Genomic DNA, 18,662 nt, shown 5'->3' with positions numbered 1-18,662 from the left:
GTACCCCCATAGACCAGAAAGGTCCCCAGGTAAAAATGAAAGTTGGGGCTAGGGCACACACTTTTCTAGTGGACACAGGTGCTCAAAAATGCTCCATTTACCACTTTTAACCCCTTAACTGCCAATGGATTTCCCTCCCAGTGCCAAGCCCCTTTTTTTGGGGGGTGATTTCGTTGTCGTCATTCAATCCCTTGTAACCTTTTTGTTACTTGTGATATCTGGGCCCAATTTTCCCCCTTTTCTTCCCACATGTAGGCGGTCATAACGTCACCAAGGAAACCTAGTTTGCTGTATGGGGTGAGAGAAAATGACCAAAAAGGGAGCCCTTTTTGTGTTTTGATAGAAAAAGCCAATAAAATGATTTACAAAGAAGCCTGTGGATTTTTCCTTGTAAGAGTTAGGAACAAATGGTTTGCGGTTCTGAGTTCGCCATTTTCGGGGTTTTCATGAACAGGTTGAGAGGAAACCAAAAAAACATATTTTGATAAGGTTACCATCAGTTTTGTGAAAGGTAGGAGATTTTATTCCTATCGGGCATGCGTGGACGGAATGGAAATTGAGGGTTGGAAAGCTGAACGGGAAGACAGAAAGGTATACATTTCTGAAAAGTAGACACTATTCCAAGTTTAGGAAGGGGTGATTTGCGCGGGTCAGGCAACAACCGTGGAGGTAAAATTCCTATAGTTTGGGGAAAAATTGGATAAATGACAGAAACAAAAGTTATGTGCTGGACATGGTTGGACCTGTGAGGTAATGTGTAAGGCAATGGCTTCTGTGAATATTGAGAAAAGCAATGCCCAGCTACATTCCCCCAACTCTTCTAGCCAAAAACGGAGCCATGGTACACAGGATCTTTATGCTGACTGCCAAAACAGACGTACTTAGCATGTGTAAATAAGGAAAACAAATGTGGTGAGGAATGGCAAGCATACATTTTTTTTGAAAGAGCAGAGGCAGACCTTTTGAAGCGTAGGGGACTTGTGCAGGTTACAAAAGAGTACAGTGCTGAAAGCAGCAACTTAAATGTATGTTACATTTGGGAAATGAAATGTTTGTGTGACAAAGTGCAGTAGCATATGTATGAAAACGTTATGAGAAAACAACAAATGTCCTACATTCCCACAGGTGTCCGGACGAAAACGGTACCTCACATGTGGGGGTGCACTGTTAGGCAGAATCCTGTGCAGTTCCCTTAGGGAGCACTATAGAAGATTAGGACTACAAGTGAGAGCAATAAATCCCCTTTGGTATCATTATGTACCACAAAGATTTAGTTGGTAGCTGTGGTTGAGCAGTCAGACTTATCTCGAGGGAGATGAGCAGTATTCAGGGTTTACACAATAGGCCTTCAGTACTATGGAACAAGGAAACACTGACCAAAGCTTTGTAGTAAAAAGAATATATATATATATATATATTTATTTCATACACTTCTAGTTAAACACATCTATCACAGTTCTTAAGCAAGTTAAATTTGGTCAAAGAAAGTATACACAACTCCCTAGTTAAATTGTATACAAGTTTGAGCAAGAGTGAAAACTGAGCAAAACGGCACAGTGAAAACCAAACACAAATGGCACTCTAGCAATTTCTCACAACGGAGGGAAAGCACAGGTTATACAGAAATATCTTCTTACACACCCTAGCAACACTTCCCATAAGTTTGTGAACCAGTTTAAGCAAGGCAGTACATCAGTATAGAAAATATTTAAATGAAAACTGAGCAAAATGGCACTTCACAAGGTTTAAAAGTGGGGAGGAAAAGGGTGGTTATAAGAAGTAGGTGCACCAACACAGTTCTAGTTGAGAAGCAATCTAGAGAAGGCAGTTCTAACAAATTTAGCCAGAGTCAGTAGGCCTTGCCAGGGTCAGTGGCACAGGGCAAGGGCTCAGGAGCAAAATGTTCTTGTAGCTGCAGTCAAGTCTTTGGTTAACGATTTTGAAAAGGTGGATGCAGAAGGTGAAAGACAATGTTGAGAGAGGGGTGGCCAACCCAACAGGTAGGTAAAGGATTTAAAACACCTTTAGCTCTACCACGCAGAAAGGGCGGCCTGGCGGAACAATGCACCTTTAAAATGAAGAAGTGGCTCCGGCGGTTTTTCCTGGTAGTTCTTGCTGTTCGGGGGATCCAGCAGAGGAAGAGAGGCTCTTGTCGTGGAGGAACGTTCGAGTTAGTGCACTACCCAGGGATGAAACCAACCGCGGTGCTGCCCGACAAATATAAGGTATGCTCCTTTAAATAGCAGTCCGGGTGGACTGGTGCCTGGCTATCCAGCCTCTGAGTACAGGTACTGGCGATTCGACCAAGGCAGGTCCGGGAAAGCGATTGGCAAACTGGTTGGCCTCACCAGCTCAAGGGAAGAAGGCTCTTTCAGATGAAGATCTTCTCTCGTCGTGTGGAGAAAAGTGGTGAGTCGCTGCAGCAGGGCTTCACCGGTGGTTCAGTAGTTGCAGATGCCTTTGGCTTCTCTCCTCTTCGGCTTCTTAGTTCCAGTGGCGACGTCTTGCCCTTCCAGTCCTCAGGACCCTGCTTTTATGCAAAAAGATCCACATTCATACAGCCTAGCTGTCACTCACACAGTGGAGGGGTCATCTTGGCGGGAGACCCTCCAGCCTATTAGGATAGAGTGCGGCATGGGTTGCTGAGGCAACCCTGTCCAGGGGTCCTACTCCCCCTCCCACACAATGGACCCACCCCAGACTCAGTGGTGCCGAAAGGAGGGCTTCTTGGCAGAAGCCCCCCAAAAGGATGAACCAAGGATCCCCGACCTTGGTTAGGAGTTTAGAGAAAGACACGAGAAAGGAGTTATATTAAAATTCTGGCAAATAAAACCTACGGGAGTAAAGTTAATATAAAAATACACCAGCGGTAAGTTAGAAGCTGTCAGAAAATGTCTGTAGCCTCGAACAATGGGAAAATCCCATAGGAAAATATTTGCAGTCGAATATTTATGGTAGTAACCACTGCCGCCAGCCAGAAACTTTTGAGAGAGGGACTGTACGGTATCCTCTTGAAAATGAACATAAGGGAAAAACTATTAACCCTTTCCAGTACCTCCATAGTAAAATGTGTTGTACTGGTTTAGTTCATAAAAATTGACTAGTAAAGTCAATTGGGACTTTACATGCCCTGGGAGACAGTAGTCAGTCCCAGGGTATGGAGTCTGGGGGTCACTACGACACCCCGTGTCACTGCACGGAGGGTGCTGTGTCACACATGTGAATAAAGATGGTTCCTATGGAGGTGAGAAAAACCCCATAGACATTAAACACAAAAATAGCCTAGAACACACATAGCAAAAATGCCTACGAATGGGAAAAAGAGTCTCACTCTTAGCGGGAGAAAAAAAAAACCCTTCAAATCCAGCAAAGCTGCTGGGGGACTCTATAGGTAAGGGCAATTAGCCATAGAATGAGAATTCTCCCTAACATTCACCTATTTTGGCCAAACAGGAGAAGGCCAAACCAAAGGTACATCAAATGCCCTGGGGAAGACTGGATTTGGCTTTGTGGACAGCCAACAGATCTGGGCCTAGGGTGTTGCAGCTGCCAAGGAAAACCGAGAACCCCATGCATTTCTGAAAAGAAGACACCTGTTGCAATCTACAGAGGTCTGACTTGTGCGAATCGCCCTACAATTTATTACCTACAATTACAAAATTTAGGGCAAAATATTACATTTTCCAACCTTTTCCACCAGGAAAACACTGACACATGCCGCCAACAACACATGTCCTACCTTCCCATGTTCCCACAGGTGTCCTGACGAAAACGGTACCTCAGACGTGTGGGTGCGCCTACCTGGCCAGAAAAAGTGTGGACCGCCCACAAGTCCCAATGGCAGTCCCAGGGAGCCCCGGCAGGGTCCTGACTTTTCCCGGAGTGAGAAGCTATAACGTAGCCCAGCCAGAGCTCTAGTATGGGCTTGGGGATGTGTTTGATAGATTCCTGTGCAGTGCCCTTAGGGACCACTACACACAAAGACTACAGGTGGCAATGCAAGTTTTACCTTTGGTACAAGCCTGTACTACTATGTCAGAGTGGTAACAGTGGCGGAGCAGCCAGGCTTATCTCAAGAGTATATGAGCAGTAGCAGAGATTACACAAAGGGACCACAATTACTGTGACTCAAGCAAACACTGACTCAAGGTTTCAGGTAGAAAAATATAAGTACATTTATTTTTAAACCATTTGTTATAAACACAACACTTCTATTAAACTTAAATACAAACCACACGTCAAATATATTACAACTAACCAATCCACTTTGTACAGTATGTCTCAAGATAAGTACCCTGTGCTTGGATGAACCGGTGTTATGAACAAAACACGTTACCGCAAATACGATTGCGATCACTTTTTGACAGTTCGGTCTACTAAATAAACGTGTATCCGTGACATGAAATGCTATCGGGGCAAAAACACACTTAGCACCTGAGATACCCAGAGGGAGTTGGAGGCAAAAATCACAGGCAATATTTTGGTTAGGCAGACAGAATCTAGAAACACTCAGACAGGAGTTCAAGAGTCAAAGGGCCGGAGCCAGGGTCAGGTGACACCGGGGGCCTGTTGCCGAAGATCACACAGTTCACGATTCAACATAGCCAAGAGTACTTCGATATTGTCAATATTCAGAAGCAAAAGTTATAGGAAGGAGGGAAGACCAGGGCAAGCCTTGGAGATGAAGAAAACAGGTTCACCCAGTTTCCTCAAGCAGAACACAGTACCTTATTCCAATGGTGCAGCTGGTGCCCTGGCAGTTGTTCCTGTTGGTTTCCCGCAGACCCACGATTCCTGGAGCTTCGTTGTGAAAGAGGACGTCTGGGGGTCTGCACCACGCAGGGATGAAGCCGGCAGCAGCGACAATGAGTAAAAGGTGCACTCCTTAAAAACAGGAGAGGCTCTTCAAATGGCTATCCGGACCGCTACAGCAGTGTGCAGCGATTTCGACCAAGGAAGAGGATCCTCTGGCTGTGGAAGATGAGCTGGTTATCCCCACCAGGCTCAAGGGAAGAAGACACCGGATTGGATCTTCTCTTAGTCGTTGAAGGGTAGATAGCTCAGGACTGCAGCAGGGCTTCACCGGGATGGGGTAGTTGCAGCAGTTGTCGTTCTCTACACTTCGCTTTGGTTCCTTGTAGTTCCAGTGGCGACTCTGACTTCTAGCCCAAGAGACCTGCCTTTTATGCACAAAACCCCCATTCACACAGCCTGGCTGTCAATCACTCAGCAGGGGAGTTGTCCAGCCTGGACAAACACCTCAGCCAATCATGGCAAAGTGCGACTTGGGTTTCCTAGGATACCCTGTGCAGGGGGTGACTACACCCCTCCCTCGCAATCAGCCCACGTAGACACCCAGGTGCCTGGTGGAGGGCGTCTGAGCAGAAGCCCGCCAAAGGACGGTGAACAAAGAAGGCGAACCTAGTTTGCCTCGCAAAGTAAAACACAAGAAGGACTTTAACAAAAAGAAATGGCGAATAAACCCAACCGGAACGAAAAGAAAGACAATTTGGTCAAGCGGGTTTATGTTCGACGCTAATATAATAGCCAAGAACAATACCACGTTTATCTAATATAATCGCGGTAGAAAAGTTAGGGTAGATACCACTGCCACCAGCCATGTCTAAATGTTAAAAGGGCGAAACAATGCTCTAGGAGGAACAGATAAAAAGGGATACGAATTAACCCTTTCCGGAACTCCATGGAAGATGGGGTGTACTGGATCTGTGGTAGATTGACCTAAGTAAAGTTAATGGCAACTTTACCCTTTTCTGGGGGACTGCAGTCCGCCTCAGAAATGGAGTCAGGGGGGGTCTCAAAGACAACCCTGTGCCATGGCACTGAAGGTGCTGTTTGACACACAAAGGAAGGGGGCTACTGAAGTGGTGTACTTCAGAGTCCACAATCACAAAAACAGAAAAATACACATGGCAAAACACAGGTACAAGTGGGGGAAAAGCTCACACTCTTACCAAGTGGAAAAAAATAAACTCCAGAAGTCCAGCAAAGCTGCTGGTGGACTCACTAGGTGAGGGAAATTAGCCATAAATGAGAACAGGATGTTCGAGCCACATGGGAGACAGGTGCCCAAGGCCTGGTACATCACCCCCGACCATCCCGGAGTTCTGGCTGGGCTGCGTTACAGATGTTCCCTCTGGTTAGGAATGGGGACCCTGGCGGGGCTCTCCGGAACTGCCGCTGGACTTAAGGACGGTCGACCAACATAGGAGACGGGTGCCGGAGGCATCACCTTGAACATCTCGAAGTTCTGACTGGTCTGTGTTACAGCTTTTCCCTCTGGGAAAGGACTGAGACCCTGCTGGGGCTCCCTGGAACCGCTGCTGAGCTTGGACGGTCAACCAACATGGGAGACAGCCACTCAAGACCAGGGGTATCAAACCCGACCATCCTGGAGCGCTGGCTGGCCTGAGTTATAGCTTCTCCCCCGTGAACGGACGGGGACCCTGCCGGGGCTCCCTGGGACTGCCGCTGTGCTTGGGGCTGGTAGACCCACATGGGAAACGAATGCCCAAGGCCGGGGACATCACCCCGACCATCCTGTAGCTGTGGCTAGCCTGTGTTGCAACTTCTCCCCACCAGGTAGCCCCGACAGTGTGCAAATACCTTCCCGGAGGGAAAAGCTGTAATGCAGCTCAGCCAGAACTCCAGGATGGTCGGGGGTGATGTCCCAGGCCTTGGGCACATGTCTCCCATGTGGCTCGACCATCCCCAAGCCCAGCCTGGAGCTCTGGCTTGGCTGCCTTACAGCCTTTCCCTCTGGGGAAGATTGGGGACCCTGCCGGGGCTTCCCGAAACTGCCACTGGACTTGGGGACGGTCAACCCTCATGGGAGACAGGTGCCCAAGGCCGGACCATCACCTCTGACCATCCTGGAGTTCGGGTTGAGCTGCGTTACGCACCCTCATTCGAGCAAACTTGCACCAACATGCACACATTCATACTCTTTGCTCGGGGTAAGGAACCTCCCTTAACCCTTGCCTTTCTCCACTCTGGAATCGGCTGGGGACAAATTGAAAGAGATGGCGGGAGGGGGGGATGGATAAAAGCAGTCTCAAAGGGCCAGATTTTCCAGTGTTCATTGAGGAAGACGAAGGCTGTGACGACAGGCATTTCGGCCTAATGCGTTGATGGCCTTAATTCTGTAGGTACACCACAACCAATATTTTTTTAGATCATTTGCAAATGCAAAGACTACATTGGTTTTATGGAGCAAGTGAAAGGCACTCCACAACATGAAGAAAACAGGTTTATATTTGTTCAAGGTAACTTTTCAAGGTCCAGGTAGTCCTGGAAGACAGAAGAGCCAGCATTTTACTGGGCTCTTTTTTCCAGGCACCACTTGGTATGTTGCATCATATTTTATTTGACCTTTGAAGTAGGCATGGGTGGTAGCAGGAAGAATAACATTAGAATACACACAAATGTAAATTATCCCCACAATGAACCATTTAAGAATTAATTTACTAAGTAAAATAAATGCATGGATGACTGGCAGATTGACATTGATCAGCTGATGCTCCATCCTGTCTGAGTAAATGCTAGGCTACGTTGTGTCACTGAACTACACATCAAAGGATATACATGAAATTTAATTTTCTTGTAGGACCATCTCTCACCCTTCTCCAGAGCAAGGAATGTACATAAGATACAAATGTACTTTTTGGTTATTTTGTATACAGTGGGGTGCAGGGATGTAAAGTGGCACTTTATTTACTTCCAGGCGTTAAGTAGCCTTAGCTGAACAATGTCAGATTTTCAGCCATCATTTTAGGTTTATTACTTTGCAAACGATGTAGAGTGGTAAAGATTCATTGCTCCCCAGACTAGTATAGTTAGATTAATTTTGGAGGCTGGTTTACATATCAGCACGTAATCCAATGCGAACTTTCATGGCGCTACCCTTGGTTACTAAAATCTTTAAAATAAAATATGTTGCATGATACCACTTTTTAATGAGGTCCCGAGAAGTGTTTCCCCCACCTAATTGGTTATTTCTGTTGACACTGTAGGCTGGTGTGTCCCTTTCGTTTTAGCTATTAGGTGCCACCTCCTATCAGCTGAACCTATTACATTGGCGTACAGCTAGGAGGGAGATGGCAAATGTGGGGGGGCAAAAAGCTTTTAGGTGTTTGGCTATTTTCCCAGCCATTGATTCCTTGTTTCTATACTAATCCCTAAAGCCATTCCCACGTACTTCTAGTCACTCGCAGCCCAAAAACCATCCACAACACCAAGCAGTACCACCATACTTTGTGCTCTAAGCGCCTGCCAGAGCTGTTGCAAAGCTTTCTTCTAAAAGATAATGGTTTAATTAGAGCTGTAAATGCTCTATTGGTGTAATCCGAATACTTTCACCAAGAGTACCTTCAACCACCCGATTTTATAATCTGTATGTGTGCACTTTAAGGAAGTCATGTTTAAAACGGGCATTGGCAAAGCGAACAGTTTTGACTTGTATTGCCAGGCACTGCTATTATGTTCCAGGTGTACAATTTAGCAGTTTCTACAATGAATGGCCAGTTAGTACCGTTAAAGCAGTGCCTAGCAAATGCATATTCCATGCCTAAGCAAAAGCTAAAACTGTTGGCATTGCCAATGCTTTTTTTAAGTGAATTTTAATGTGCAGTGTATTTGTCTAATAATTTGCTGCTCCCTTTTCATTTTGCATCTGTATTGAATCTAATGAACCCATGTATGGGCAGTGAAAGCTGGACCAGGAAGCTTTCTCTGGCCCATCACAATGTAAGTGAATTACATTGTGCTGCTGTATCACCTTCAACACTGATTCCCCTTTTTTTGCTGCAACACCACCTCTCCCTTTTATTATTGTGCTTAGAAATTGGACATGCTTTTAAGAGTTTCTCATGTAGACATTTTTTTGCACTGCTTCATTTGTACGAGTTAGTTTTGATGATTTTAATTTGTGTTCTACACATTGTTGCCTTTTTTATTGTTTTCCGTAGTTTGGAACTGTTAAAGAATTTCATATCCATTTACTTTACCTTGAAGCTTTATTGGATGCTTTTAATTATATATTTGGTTTACTTCTTTTCAGGCATATAGCTCATTTCATGCACAATGTTCCCTTTCCTTCTCCTCAAAGGCCACGAATTCTTGTTCAGGTAACAAATGCATTTACGTTTGTTTTTTCTTATGTTATTCAGGCAAATATTTTGTGCCATTGCTTTGAAACTGTGTCACCATCGTTTCTGTTGGCCAGGCATCTTAGAAATATTTTTCTCTGTGCATGTTTGTTGTGTCAAATCCTAAACATAACATTAAAAACCACTCAAATCCTTGCCTGTCAGTATAAGATTTGTGCTGCTGAAATTCCATTTGGTTAGGCGTTTTTTCTAATGTTAAACTGTAAACAAATGAACACAACATGTTAAAGTTTAAATAAAATGCATTAATTAAGCAAACAATTGTCTACATTGACATATTTGCCCTTGTATCTAAATATACATTTACGGGGAACCTGTGCTGATAATGGAAAATAAGTCTTCCTTCTGGAGATAACCGCTTTTCATCTTTCTTTTTTTTTTATCACATGATTTATTTTTTCTTTTTTTTGCTCACATGATCATTTTTTATTCATATGCAGAGGATAGATTAGATAACTATCTGTGGACATCCGTTAAAGCATATAGATAACATAAGCAGTTACATTTGGTCAAACTGCATTTTTAGATCTAAAAGGAAAAAACAATCCTGGCATATCTTGATAGTTGTATTAGCCCTAAAAAGAAGCAAACTATTAGAAATACAGACAGACATACTAGAGTTTGTTTTTTTAAGTTCCCTGTGGTCATACAGACTTGTCTCTAACCTTTCATTTCAGGGTGCATTTGTGAAAAGGTTGTCCCTATTCTGCTAGCAGAAACTTGTGTCCAGGCTTCTTGGCACCTTATATCTGCTTCACTGATGACTCTGACAAAGTCCCATGCTGGGGACTTGGTGATGGGACTGGGTGAACATTGGGGCTGCGTGCCACCATATGCTCTATGATGCAGGCATTGGAGGAAGTAGACTGAGGATTCGCGATCTACTGAGTCCATAAGCAGCCTTAGGTCAGCAGTCTCCTCCAAGAATGATGTCGACCCAGACTGGCCAGCCTGAAAAGAGAATAAAGCAGGAGAATGGGGCTTCCATAAGATAACTTACCGAAAGATAACAATAGATGATCTTTACTGCACAGAAAGGCATACGTCTGTCTGTACTGACTCAATCGCAGGAGAATTGGAGGCACATTCAAACTCCATGTCCAGCTAGGAGAGACTCCTGCCTGACCTCCTCAGCAACTCTGAGTTAATCCCCCTTGCTGTTACTGTAGTATATCTCAGTGGCAACGTGCTTGTCTTGGAAGTAAGACGACACAGGTTCGAATCCCAGGTCCGTGCTTAGAAATCTCTTCAGTATCAAGTGTTTTCCAATAAACTAATTGGCATTATAAAAAACTATAGCAACACCCCCTTAGGTAAATTGCGGGGCATATACTGATAACCTTAAATGAGCATTTTTCAACTCTAACCAAAGAAAATTCACTGAAGGAAATGGCTCTGATTTAATAGAGAAGGAGTTAGCTGTTGATGCTTCATGGAAAACATATGACACAAACAGAAATTTGGCACCCTGCCTGAGATAGACTATGGCTCCCTAACTGTATGTATCTGTGGAACTGGAACACTGTTGTGCATGACTTGTTTTACACCAATGTATTCCACAGCGATCATTGAGGGTGAAAACCCAAACTTCGTGTTCTCAAGCACATGCCCAAAGGAAATGGTCACTGGTGCATCTTCCACAAACCGCAAGAACATTCCAGGCCTGCAAACTTCCTGCAATTAAGACAAATGTAAATGCAAGATGGCAACCTGGGTAGTAGGTGTGGGCAGCAGAGGTGTGCACAGACCCACCTGCTAAGCGGTGTCAGTTTCAGGGGAATTTGCAGTCCCCTGAAAAGTGAGCCAATCGCAGTACTTCATCCCATTGTATGTCCAGGTGAAATCCTTCCAGCAATTGGGTAGTACCTTGGGTAATCACGTGAGCGTATAAGGGGGAAATGTGAAATCAAGAGGTGTGTGGGAGCCAGGAGTTGGAAAAGAGGTGGAGGGCAATGCATGATAGTAAAAGCGAGGGGAAGAAAGAGGAGTTGCTGAGCTTGTAGGTCTACAAGAGCAGAAAGGGAGAACAATGAAGGTACGCATTGCAAGAAGTACCAAGCTGTTGAAAGGAGTCAATAACATCAAGGAGGAGAGATGAGTGGATGATGGCAAGAACATGCAAAAAGAGTGAGGGAGGGAGAATATCAGAAAGGGGGGAATAGAAAGAAGTAAAACATGAGGGCAAGGGAGGACATCTGAGAAGGGAGAAGAGAGGGTTAAGGAGGTGAAGAGGAGCTATAAAGAGCAGACGAGGGCAATATCAGAGGAGTGGAGAGGAGGTGGTAGAAAAGAATAACCAGGAGGAATTGGGGTCAGGTGTCAAAGGAGAGAGTGGAGGAACAGCCTGGTAAAGGTAATGAAGAAACTGTGAATTGTCAAGAGGAGGAAGAGATGAGAAAATAGGAGCAACAGAATAGAGCATAATAAGACATTGAGGAAGTAGATAACAGTGGGAGAAAAGGGAAAGTGATGATTGGTCAATTAGTGACGGCTGGTTGAGATTCCGGGTTCCGGATATATTCCTAGCTGGTGTAGTAGAGGACATCCCTTACAACCTACGCATCAGTTAAAGCGGACAACCCTGTAATGCGCGGAGTCAGACGCAGTCTCTTTGGTCTGACTCTACTCTCTGGCATTCTATGGCAGCAGCAGCAACAAACGAGCATAGTGGAGCCTGTGAGAATTCCAGTCCTCTCTCTTCGGCCCCTATAAAGACTGGAAAATACTGCGGAGCAGCCGCAAAGTCAGATGCAGGGTCTTTGGTCTTCGGGTCTGGGGGCTCGGCGGTCGCGTCTCATGTGGATTAAACCGCAGGGGAATTTTCCCAGCTGCCGGGCACACAAGGACACAAAACGAGCACAATCTACAAACTGTGCCTCGGCACTACGCTTCTGCAAAATTTGAATGGAAAATTGAGACAATGGAAGATTTTGACTGAGGTATGTCCCTCGATTGCGCCATTCACAGCATTTTCCTTTCTGCAAGCAGGGCGCGCTCTTGTTAGTGGCTTTAACCCAAGTAAAATTTAAGTAAGAAACGTTTTTTGCCAACATTGTTTGCTTGCTATAGCACTGCCTGGCAAGCGGAGTGCGTCATTGCTTGTGATAGCGACTTTATCAAGAGGCGATTCAAAAGTCGCATCGGCAACTAACAGCTTGCCGGTTCTTCAAAGGACTCTGGGAACATTTGCATACAGCACACACAAGATTGGAATCGACAGAAGGAATACGTGCAGGAGATTGTTGGGATTATACCCTTTGATCCTGCAGGTAGTGACGCCCCAAGACTGCTTTCTTTCTCCATCCCCGGCTTTGTTTCCCATACAAAGAATTAAGTACCTATTGACATACATTGGTTTAGGCACGAATAGGAGCGGGGGGGATCATATATAGTGCGCCTGATTACTACTTCCCGAAGTGGCAGGGAAATTGTATTAACTAAATCTGCTCCGTTCCTAAAATCAGTTACTTCAATGAGGTACAATCTGAGAAGCGGCCCAGGGCTAGAAGAGCCCAGCATTGAACGATGGGACGGCTTGTTTACCTCCACAGCCATGCCATTGGAAGACCCACAATGGCCACAGCTTCAGCAAAGTGTACTGGCAGGCAACGAGATCACAGCCCACGTTCAAGTCCACAATTTAGACAACAAACGTTCGAAGCAGGGTCAGGAGAAGTAGTTAATCCCGGCCCCTCATCAAGAGAGAGGTAAGGATTTCACTCTCACAGCAACAAACATGAAAGGAAAAATAAATCATTATTTCACCAGACAGAGACACAGAAGTCTCACGAACTCTACCACCAATCTAAAGTCAAGTTAGATGGCAAAACAGAGAAATGAGAATGGAAATGGAGGAAGTGAGCCGATACTCTCTGGCTTACATCTTCCCTTGGGGCTGACTCGATCTCCCATTTCCTCTAACAGTGTTCATATTCCAACAAGAATGTTGAACACAACAGAGAAATTAAGGAGATACACATTTGTACCAATGACGCCAGGCCACAAACCGAACACAGGAATTCCCCCACTAGTAACAGTACCACGGAACTCTCAGATAAGTGAAGCTACATTAGTTGGTCTGAACTTTGTTCTAAATTCCTTAGTGAAAGTCTTGAAAACATCAAAGGAGATGTAGAAATACACACAGGAATTCTATTGGAAATATCTAAGGATATAGATCAATTTGATTCCTCAATAGTGGGCTTGAAAAATGCGATAAATACCGCAGTTACTCCTACTCTACAAGCCATTACAGAGGCAATGAATATCCAGAGAGAAGAGATATTGAACTTGAAAGACCTAATAAGAGAAATTAATGTGGAAGGGAAGGAACTTCAAGTTACTCTCAAGTTGCATCCAAGAACAGATTATGTACACAGAAGACACAGCTACTTGAAACTCGCAAAGAATCCATTACATATCCGTCTACACTCGAGGATACTCCACTTTCCCAATCCGTCCTGGAAGAATTCTGTCGCTTGGCACAGATGGCAGACATTTCCAGTAGAGACACGAACTCAAAGTGATGAACAAATTACACAGTCGAGGTCTGAAGATAAGGAGGACGGAGAGGTTTGGCAGGAATGCTCGAGGCAAACTTTTAAGCACAGGAGAAGATCAAGAAGGAAAAAGCAGGGAAGAAGGAACAAAACATCAGATTTACCCACTAGACAGGATAAAAAGACAAAAAACAAAAAAAATCTGGAAACAGTGACAAGATGTTAAAGTAGTAAAGCTAAAAGATGGTATAATATCCAATAGTAATCAAAGCAACCCCACAAAGCAGAAGCAGAATAAAGGAAAGCAGCCAAAAGACAAATCAGCACTAGCCCACAATGATGCAACTGTGATTAAAATAACAATAGGTGTGTAAACTGATTTAATGCAGGGTAATTCTCAATAAAACCTAACCCCATTATCTAAAGATGTGAGCGCAATGGGCAAAGGGGGGGAAGCAGTTTAAATGGGCTCCGATCTTCCTCCCACAGAAAAAACAACCAAAAACAACATCCCAGCAACAAGGTCCCAATATAAAGATCGCCTCAATATTCTGCAAAGCTGTAAAAAAGGCTCAAAGTTCAGTTATTGAAATGAACCACACAGATGGGACTAAAGAAATAAGAAATTTGAACCCGTACGATTCAAAACTAGCGATATCATCCATCCAGGCACCAAACAATCATCCAGATCGAATAGTCGAGATGCCCAGTGAAGGAAAAGTACCTGTAGTACCAACAGAATGTAAAGACAGGCCTGTGACGACCGAAGAGTCGGCATCATTTGCAATCCCCAAGTTGTGGTTCACTTGTGAAAAACAAAAATGTAACCCCCGATTTTTGAACCGAGGCCAAATCCTGACAATGAAAATTACAGACCTCCATCTCTTTTCCACCAAGGATATAGAGTACATTAGATTCCCAAAAGTGAATATACCACATTTAGTTGAAGTGGGGGTTAGCATCAAGAGCAGGAGACAAAGCAATTACTTTGGCCTCAGATCTCCTACTAAAACATGGACTACGAGTTCATGACTCTCGCCCGAAGGTGAATGAGGATAGAGACATAGCCCGTATACCCAGGGGCAAGCCAGGATCGGTAATAGACGATCATCAGAAGGGTAATAAATTGATGTCACCCGAAAAGAGTTTGATCAAGTGGCCTTGTGGGCCATAATCCCAGAGATAATAACACAAGTATGTTTGAAGTTGGGCACAGGGCAGTCCTCACTTTAGTAGAGAACAAATAAGGGGATCTAGTAGCTTTAAGAATTTGAAAGTGAGATCTGAAATATTTGGGGGAAATGATTTGGTTCTCTTCCAAGAGACATGGTTGATGCAGGCTCCAGATTTGGAGGGTTTTACAATTGTTACACAAGCAGCCACTTGGAGTGGGAAAAGGGGACTGCTAACGGCCTCTAAATCAGATTTCTGCAAACAAGTGGAAAAGATACCATGTTCTCAGGAGCGGTAAAGCTGGAGGTCCTGAACCCCTTGAGTTCAGAACTCTCTGCTTTTCTAGATTCCTTCAGAGGTGTCCTCATCCACATACAAACAGCCCATTCAGAAGCACATATTGTAGTAGCTGGTGATCTGAACTCACAATGCGTCCCATACATCCCGAGGAACCAATTGCAAAAATAAAAAGAAAATACGTGCTAACGGGAAAAGATGGTGTTCTTTTTTTAAAGAATGGGACTTAAGTAAAGTATATTAAATGGTTCCATAGAGGATGACGTACCACCAGCATACACATGGTTGCGAGGGGATACAAAATCCACCCTAGACTATATCTTCTGCCTTATTCCAACAATGTGAATATTTCAAAGTGGGTGAAACTGACTCAAGCGATCATAAAAGGCTCGAAACCTCGATTTGTTGGAGCCATCACAAAAAGGTCAAACTGGAGCAAAATACACTCAAATGCCCAGAAAAATCGAGTGATAAAATATAGGAATGATGGTCAGCTCCTAAATGAGGCTCTAATCGACATCCAAAGCACATTTGGAACAGTTACGTGGGGGTAAAATTGCCACCCGTAACACTTTAGTAATTTCCTGTGGACAACAGAACGCCCCGAAGTTATAAGGCCAAACAAAGTTACTGCACATAATCATGCATTCGATTAAATAACTTGGGAGAAAAAGCAGGAAATACGGTGCATGGTCAATCTCGCTAAAAGAGAAACAAAGGATAACACATTGCTTTGGAGGAAAGTAAAGCCCATCAAAAATGCCTATAAAAATGGTCTAGGCAGCAACGAGCACGCCGACTACAAACAGATGGAGAGACAATGCTCAAAACTTTTACCATCAATAATTCTTGCAACTTCTGGTCCGTGATTAGTTCTCAAAGTAAGGACTAAAATACAATCCAAGCAAATTGTGTACCAGAATCTGTCTGGGTAGATTACCTTTGTAAAAAATATTTGAAATCTAAAGAGGGCCCCAGATTCGACACTCCTGATATCCCGTGGCTATTTGAAATTACAGAAGTCAATTAGAGAGCTGATCAATAAATCTTCATCTTCAAGAGCCGCGTGGCCTAATGGACTTATCAGGTTTTAAAAGAAAAACCAGTGATGTGGGCAAGAATTTTGCAACAATTATTTTGTGGAATCGTGACGACGAGGAGAATTCCACAATCACGGAAAACAGCCCTATTCATACCTATCTACAAAAAAGGTGATCGAAAGGACCCGAGAAACTATAGGCCCATTACCTTACTAGATATAATAGAAAGTAGGATTTTTGCTGGCCTAATGCTGAAAGAGTTGGCGAAATGGGCCAAATTGAATATTTTTATACCAAAATAACTGTCATGACCACGGGACTTTTGCCATAAAATTCCTTGAAGGTTTTGGGTAGGCGCACCAGTCTTGGGTTAAGAGTAGAAAAATATATTGGGCCAGAACTATTCAAATGTTCTGCATCATTCAATATGGCCGCCAGGTGGCCTAACCAGATTTTTGTAAGCGCGGTCCAGTAGCATGGGCTCTGCTAGTATTTAAGCCCCTCCCCTCTGTTGTGCGGCACTTCGCGTCTTTGGCCTAACAGCGGACGCTTACCGCGGTTCACCTCTCTCAGAAAATTTGTACAGTCATAGTTCCCCTTTTCACTACAGTGTTTTCCAGTTGTTTCCTCAGATTTTACCTCCGGTAGTTCTTCCCCCTTAATTCCTGTCAAGGTTCGGTCCCTTCTGTAGTTTTTGCCATTGCATGGACAAAACCTGTTCCGTGAGGAAGCCATCAGGAGAGGTCTTCCATAGCTTTTCCACAAACCGCAAGTACAGCGTATAATTGAATTCAGTTGTTTGTCTAGTTGCAACAGTGTGGCTTATATTTTCTCCAGCATGGGGTCTGGCATGGATTCACATGCTCATGAATATTCCCCGTCGTCAGGCTGGGAATCCTCGGTAAAGAAAAAATCAGTATCAGTTTCGTTTCTGATCTGTCTTTCGTAGTAGTAACCAATTACTGATCTCTGCGTCATACTGACCACAGCCAATGACTGCCCTCTACCTAAGCCCCGCCTCTGGCAGCCATCTTCAGATTTTTACCGCACGTTCAAGTGTTGGGATCCTCGTTCTATTGCTCTCGAGCGTTAGTGCTATCTTTTCACGTTTTTTCTCAAAAAACTTCTATTTTTCGGTCAAAAGAGCCTCAAGCTCCACCGTTTCTTCATCCGATCAATGGGGACCCGTGTCGGATTCGTCTATGCCCCTCAAGGGTGAAGATTTCGTCGGGCCACGCTTTTGGAGGACTCCAGAAGTTTCTCAGGCCCATCTCGGACATGGCCCAGGAGAAGGGAAGCTCAACGCCCGGAAAGCTGTTCAGGGTCCGCCCTGGATGCCAGGTTCAGAATGTCTTTAAGGAGGACGAACACTCCCTTTGTCTTTACTGCCTACATGAGGACAAGACGCACGTAGAGAAGGACTGTGCGTTTTGCGGCAATATGTCAGAGCGGACCATGAAGGACCGCCATCAACGTCTCGCCAACTGGCTGGAAGGGAAGAGCCCGTCAGGCGAGAAGAAGAAGTCCGAGCGGTCTTCTAAGACCTTTGAGGACGCCCCGGCGACGGGGGTCCAACACAAGGCCAAGCACCGTGAGTCCGCTGGCACCGGGAGCGCCGAACGGTCGGGCTCTACGGGCGCCAGGCAGGGCGCATCCTCCCCGGCGCCATCAACCACGAGCCAACGCTCTGGTTCGGGTAAGAGGAAGGCCGAGCACCCGGCGAAGCTCCTGGAGAGACCCCGGTCGAGCTCGAAGGCCCCATCGGAGGGGGAGCGAGGCAGTGACCCTCCCCCAAGGAGAAGGCGGTGAGCGCACCTAAGGTGGTGAAAGCCTTAATCCATCTGGCCAAGGCCTCTATCGAGACAGTCGCGGCGGCCCTGTCTCAGCCTGTGGAGGCTACACCAGTGGTGGCGACCTCGGGGCTCAGTCTCCCTGCCACCGCGGAGGGAGTCCTCTTTTATGCCCATCGACAGGACCCCCGTGAAACCTCCGACGGAGAAGAAAAAGGGGGGGCAGGAGGTCGTCGTGGATTCGACCTCAACCTCTGAGGAAGAGCTGATCGAAGTCTTAAGCCACAGCGTTGGCGTGGAAGAAGACCAGCCCGTCGGGAGGGACCCTGACGTAGGAGACGACGATAATGTTGAGGGTGCCGACGGGGCCCCTGACTGCCCGTCGGACTCCCCTCAACCAGTGCCGCAAGACAACTCAGCGGCCATTTTGTTGGCTATACAGTCTTTATGCTCGGAGATAAGGACGAGACTGCCGTTACCACCAGCGGAGGAACCGCTCCCGAATGGGGGACACGGAGCCAGGCCCTTCTGGGAGCCCTCCCCCTAAGAGAAGAAGGATTCATGCACGACGCTCGCTAGAAGGGATCTGTACGAGAAGAAGTACCGGGTCCCGGACACGGCCCCCTTGTGCCTTCGGGCACAGCCGACCCCGGACTTGGTCGTCTCCGCGGCGGCCAG

General features: G+C 45.5%; 1 protein-coding gene across 4 annotated transcripts in view; it reads left to right on the top strand.

Moving 5' to 3' along the window:
• The window catches only part of DENND4C (DENN domain containing 4C), a 2,555,958-nt gene that overhangs the window by 738,392 nt on the left and 1,798,904 nt on the right, over positions 1–18,662 (top strand). For all 4 annotated transcript variants that reach the window (XM_069625964.1, XM_069625963.1, XM_069625962.1 and 1 more), the window contains exon 7: positions 9,077–9,143. In XM_069625964.1, the coding sequence (XP_069482065.1) occupies positions 9,077–9,143 (67 nt within the window). The remainder of the gene's footprint in view (positions 1–9,076; positions 9,144–18,662) is intronic.

The sequence above is a fragment of the Ambystoma mexicanum genome, chromosome 6p (genome assembly GCF_040938575.1).
Source record: "Ambystoma mexicanum isolate Mex_15411 chromosome 6p, UKY_AmexF1_1, whole genome shotgun sequence".
In the NCBI taxonomy this organism is placed as follows: Eukaryota; Metazoa; Chordata; class Amphibia; order Caudata; family Ambystomatidae; genus Ambystoma; species Ambystoma mexicanum.
This window is presented reverse-complemented; position numbering and strand designations above follow the sequence as displayed.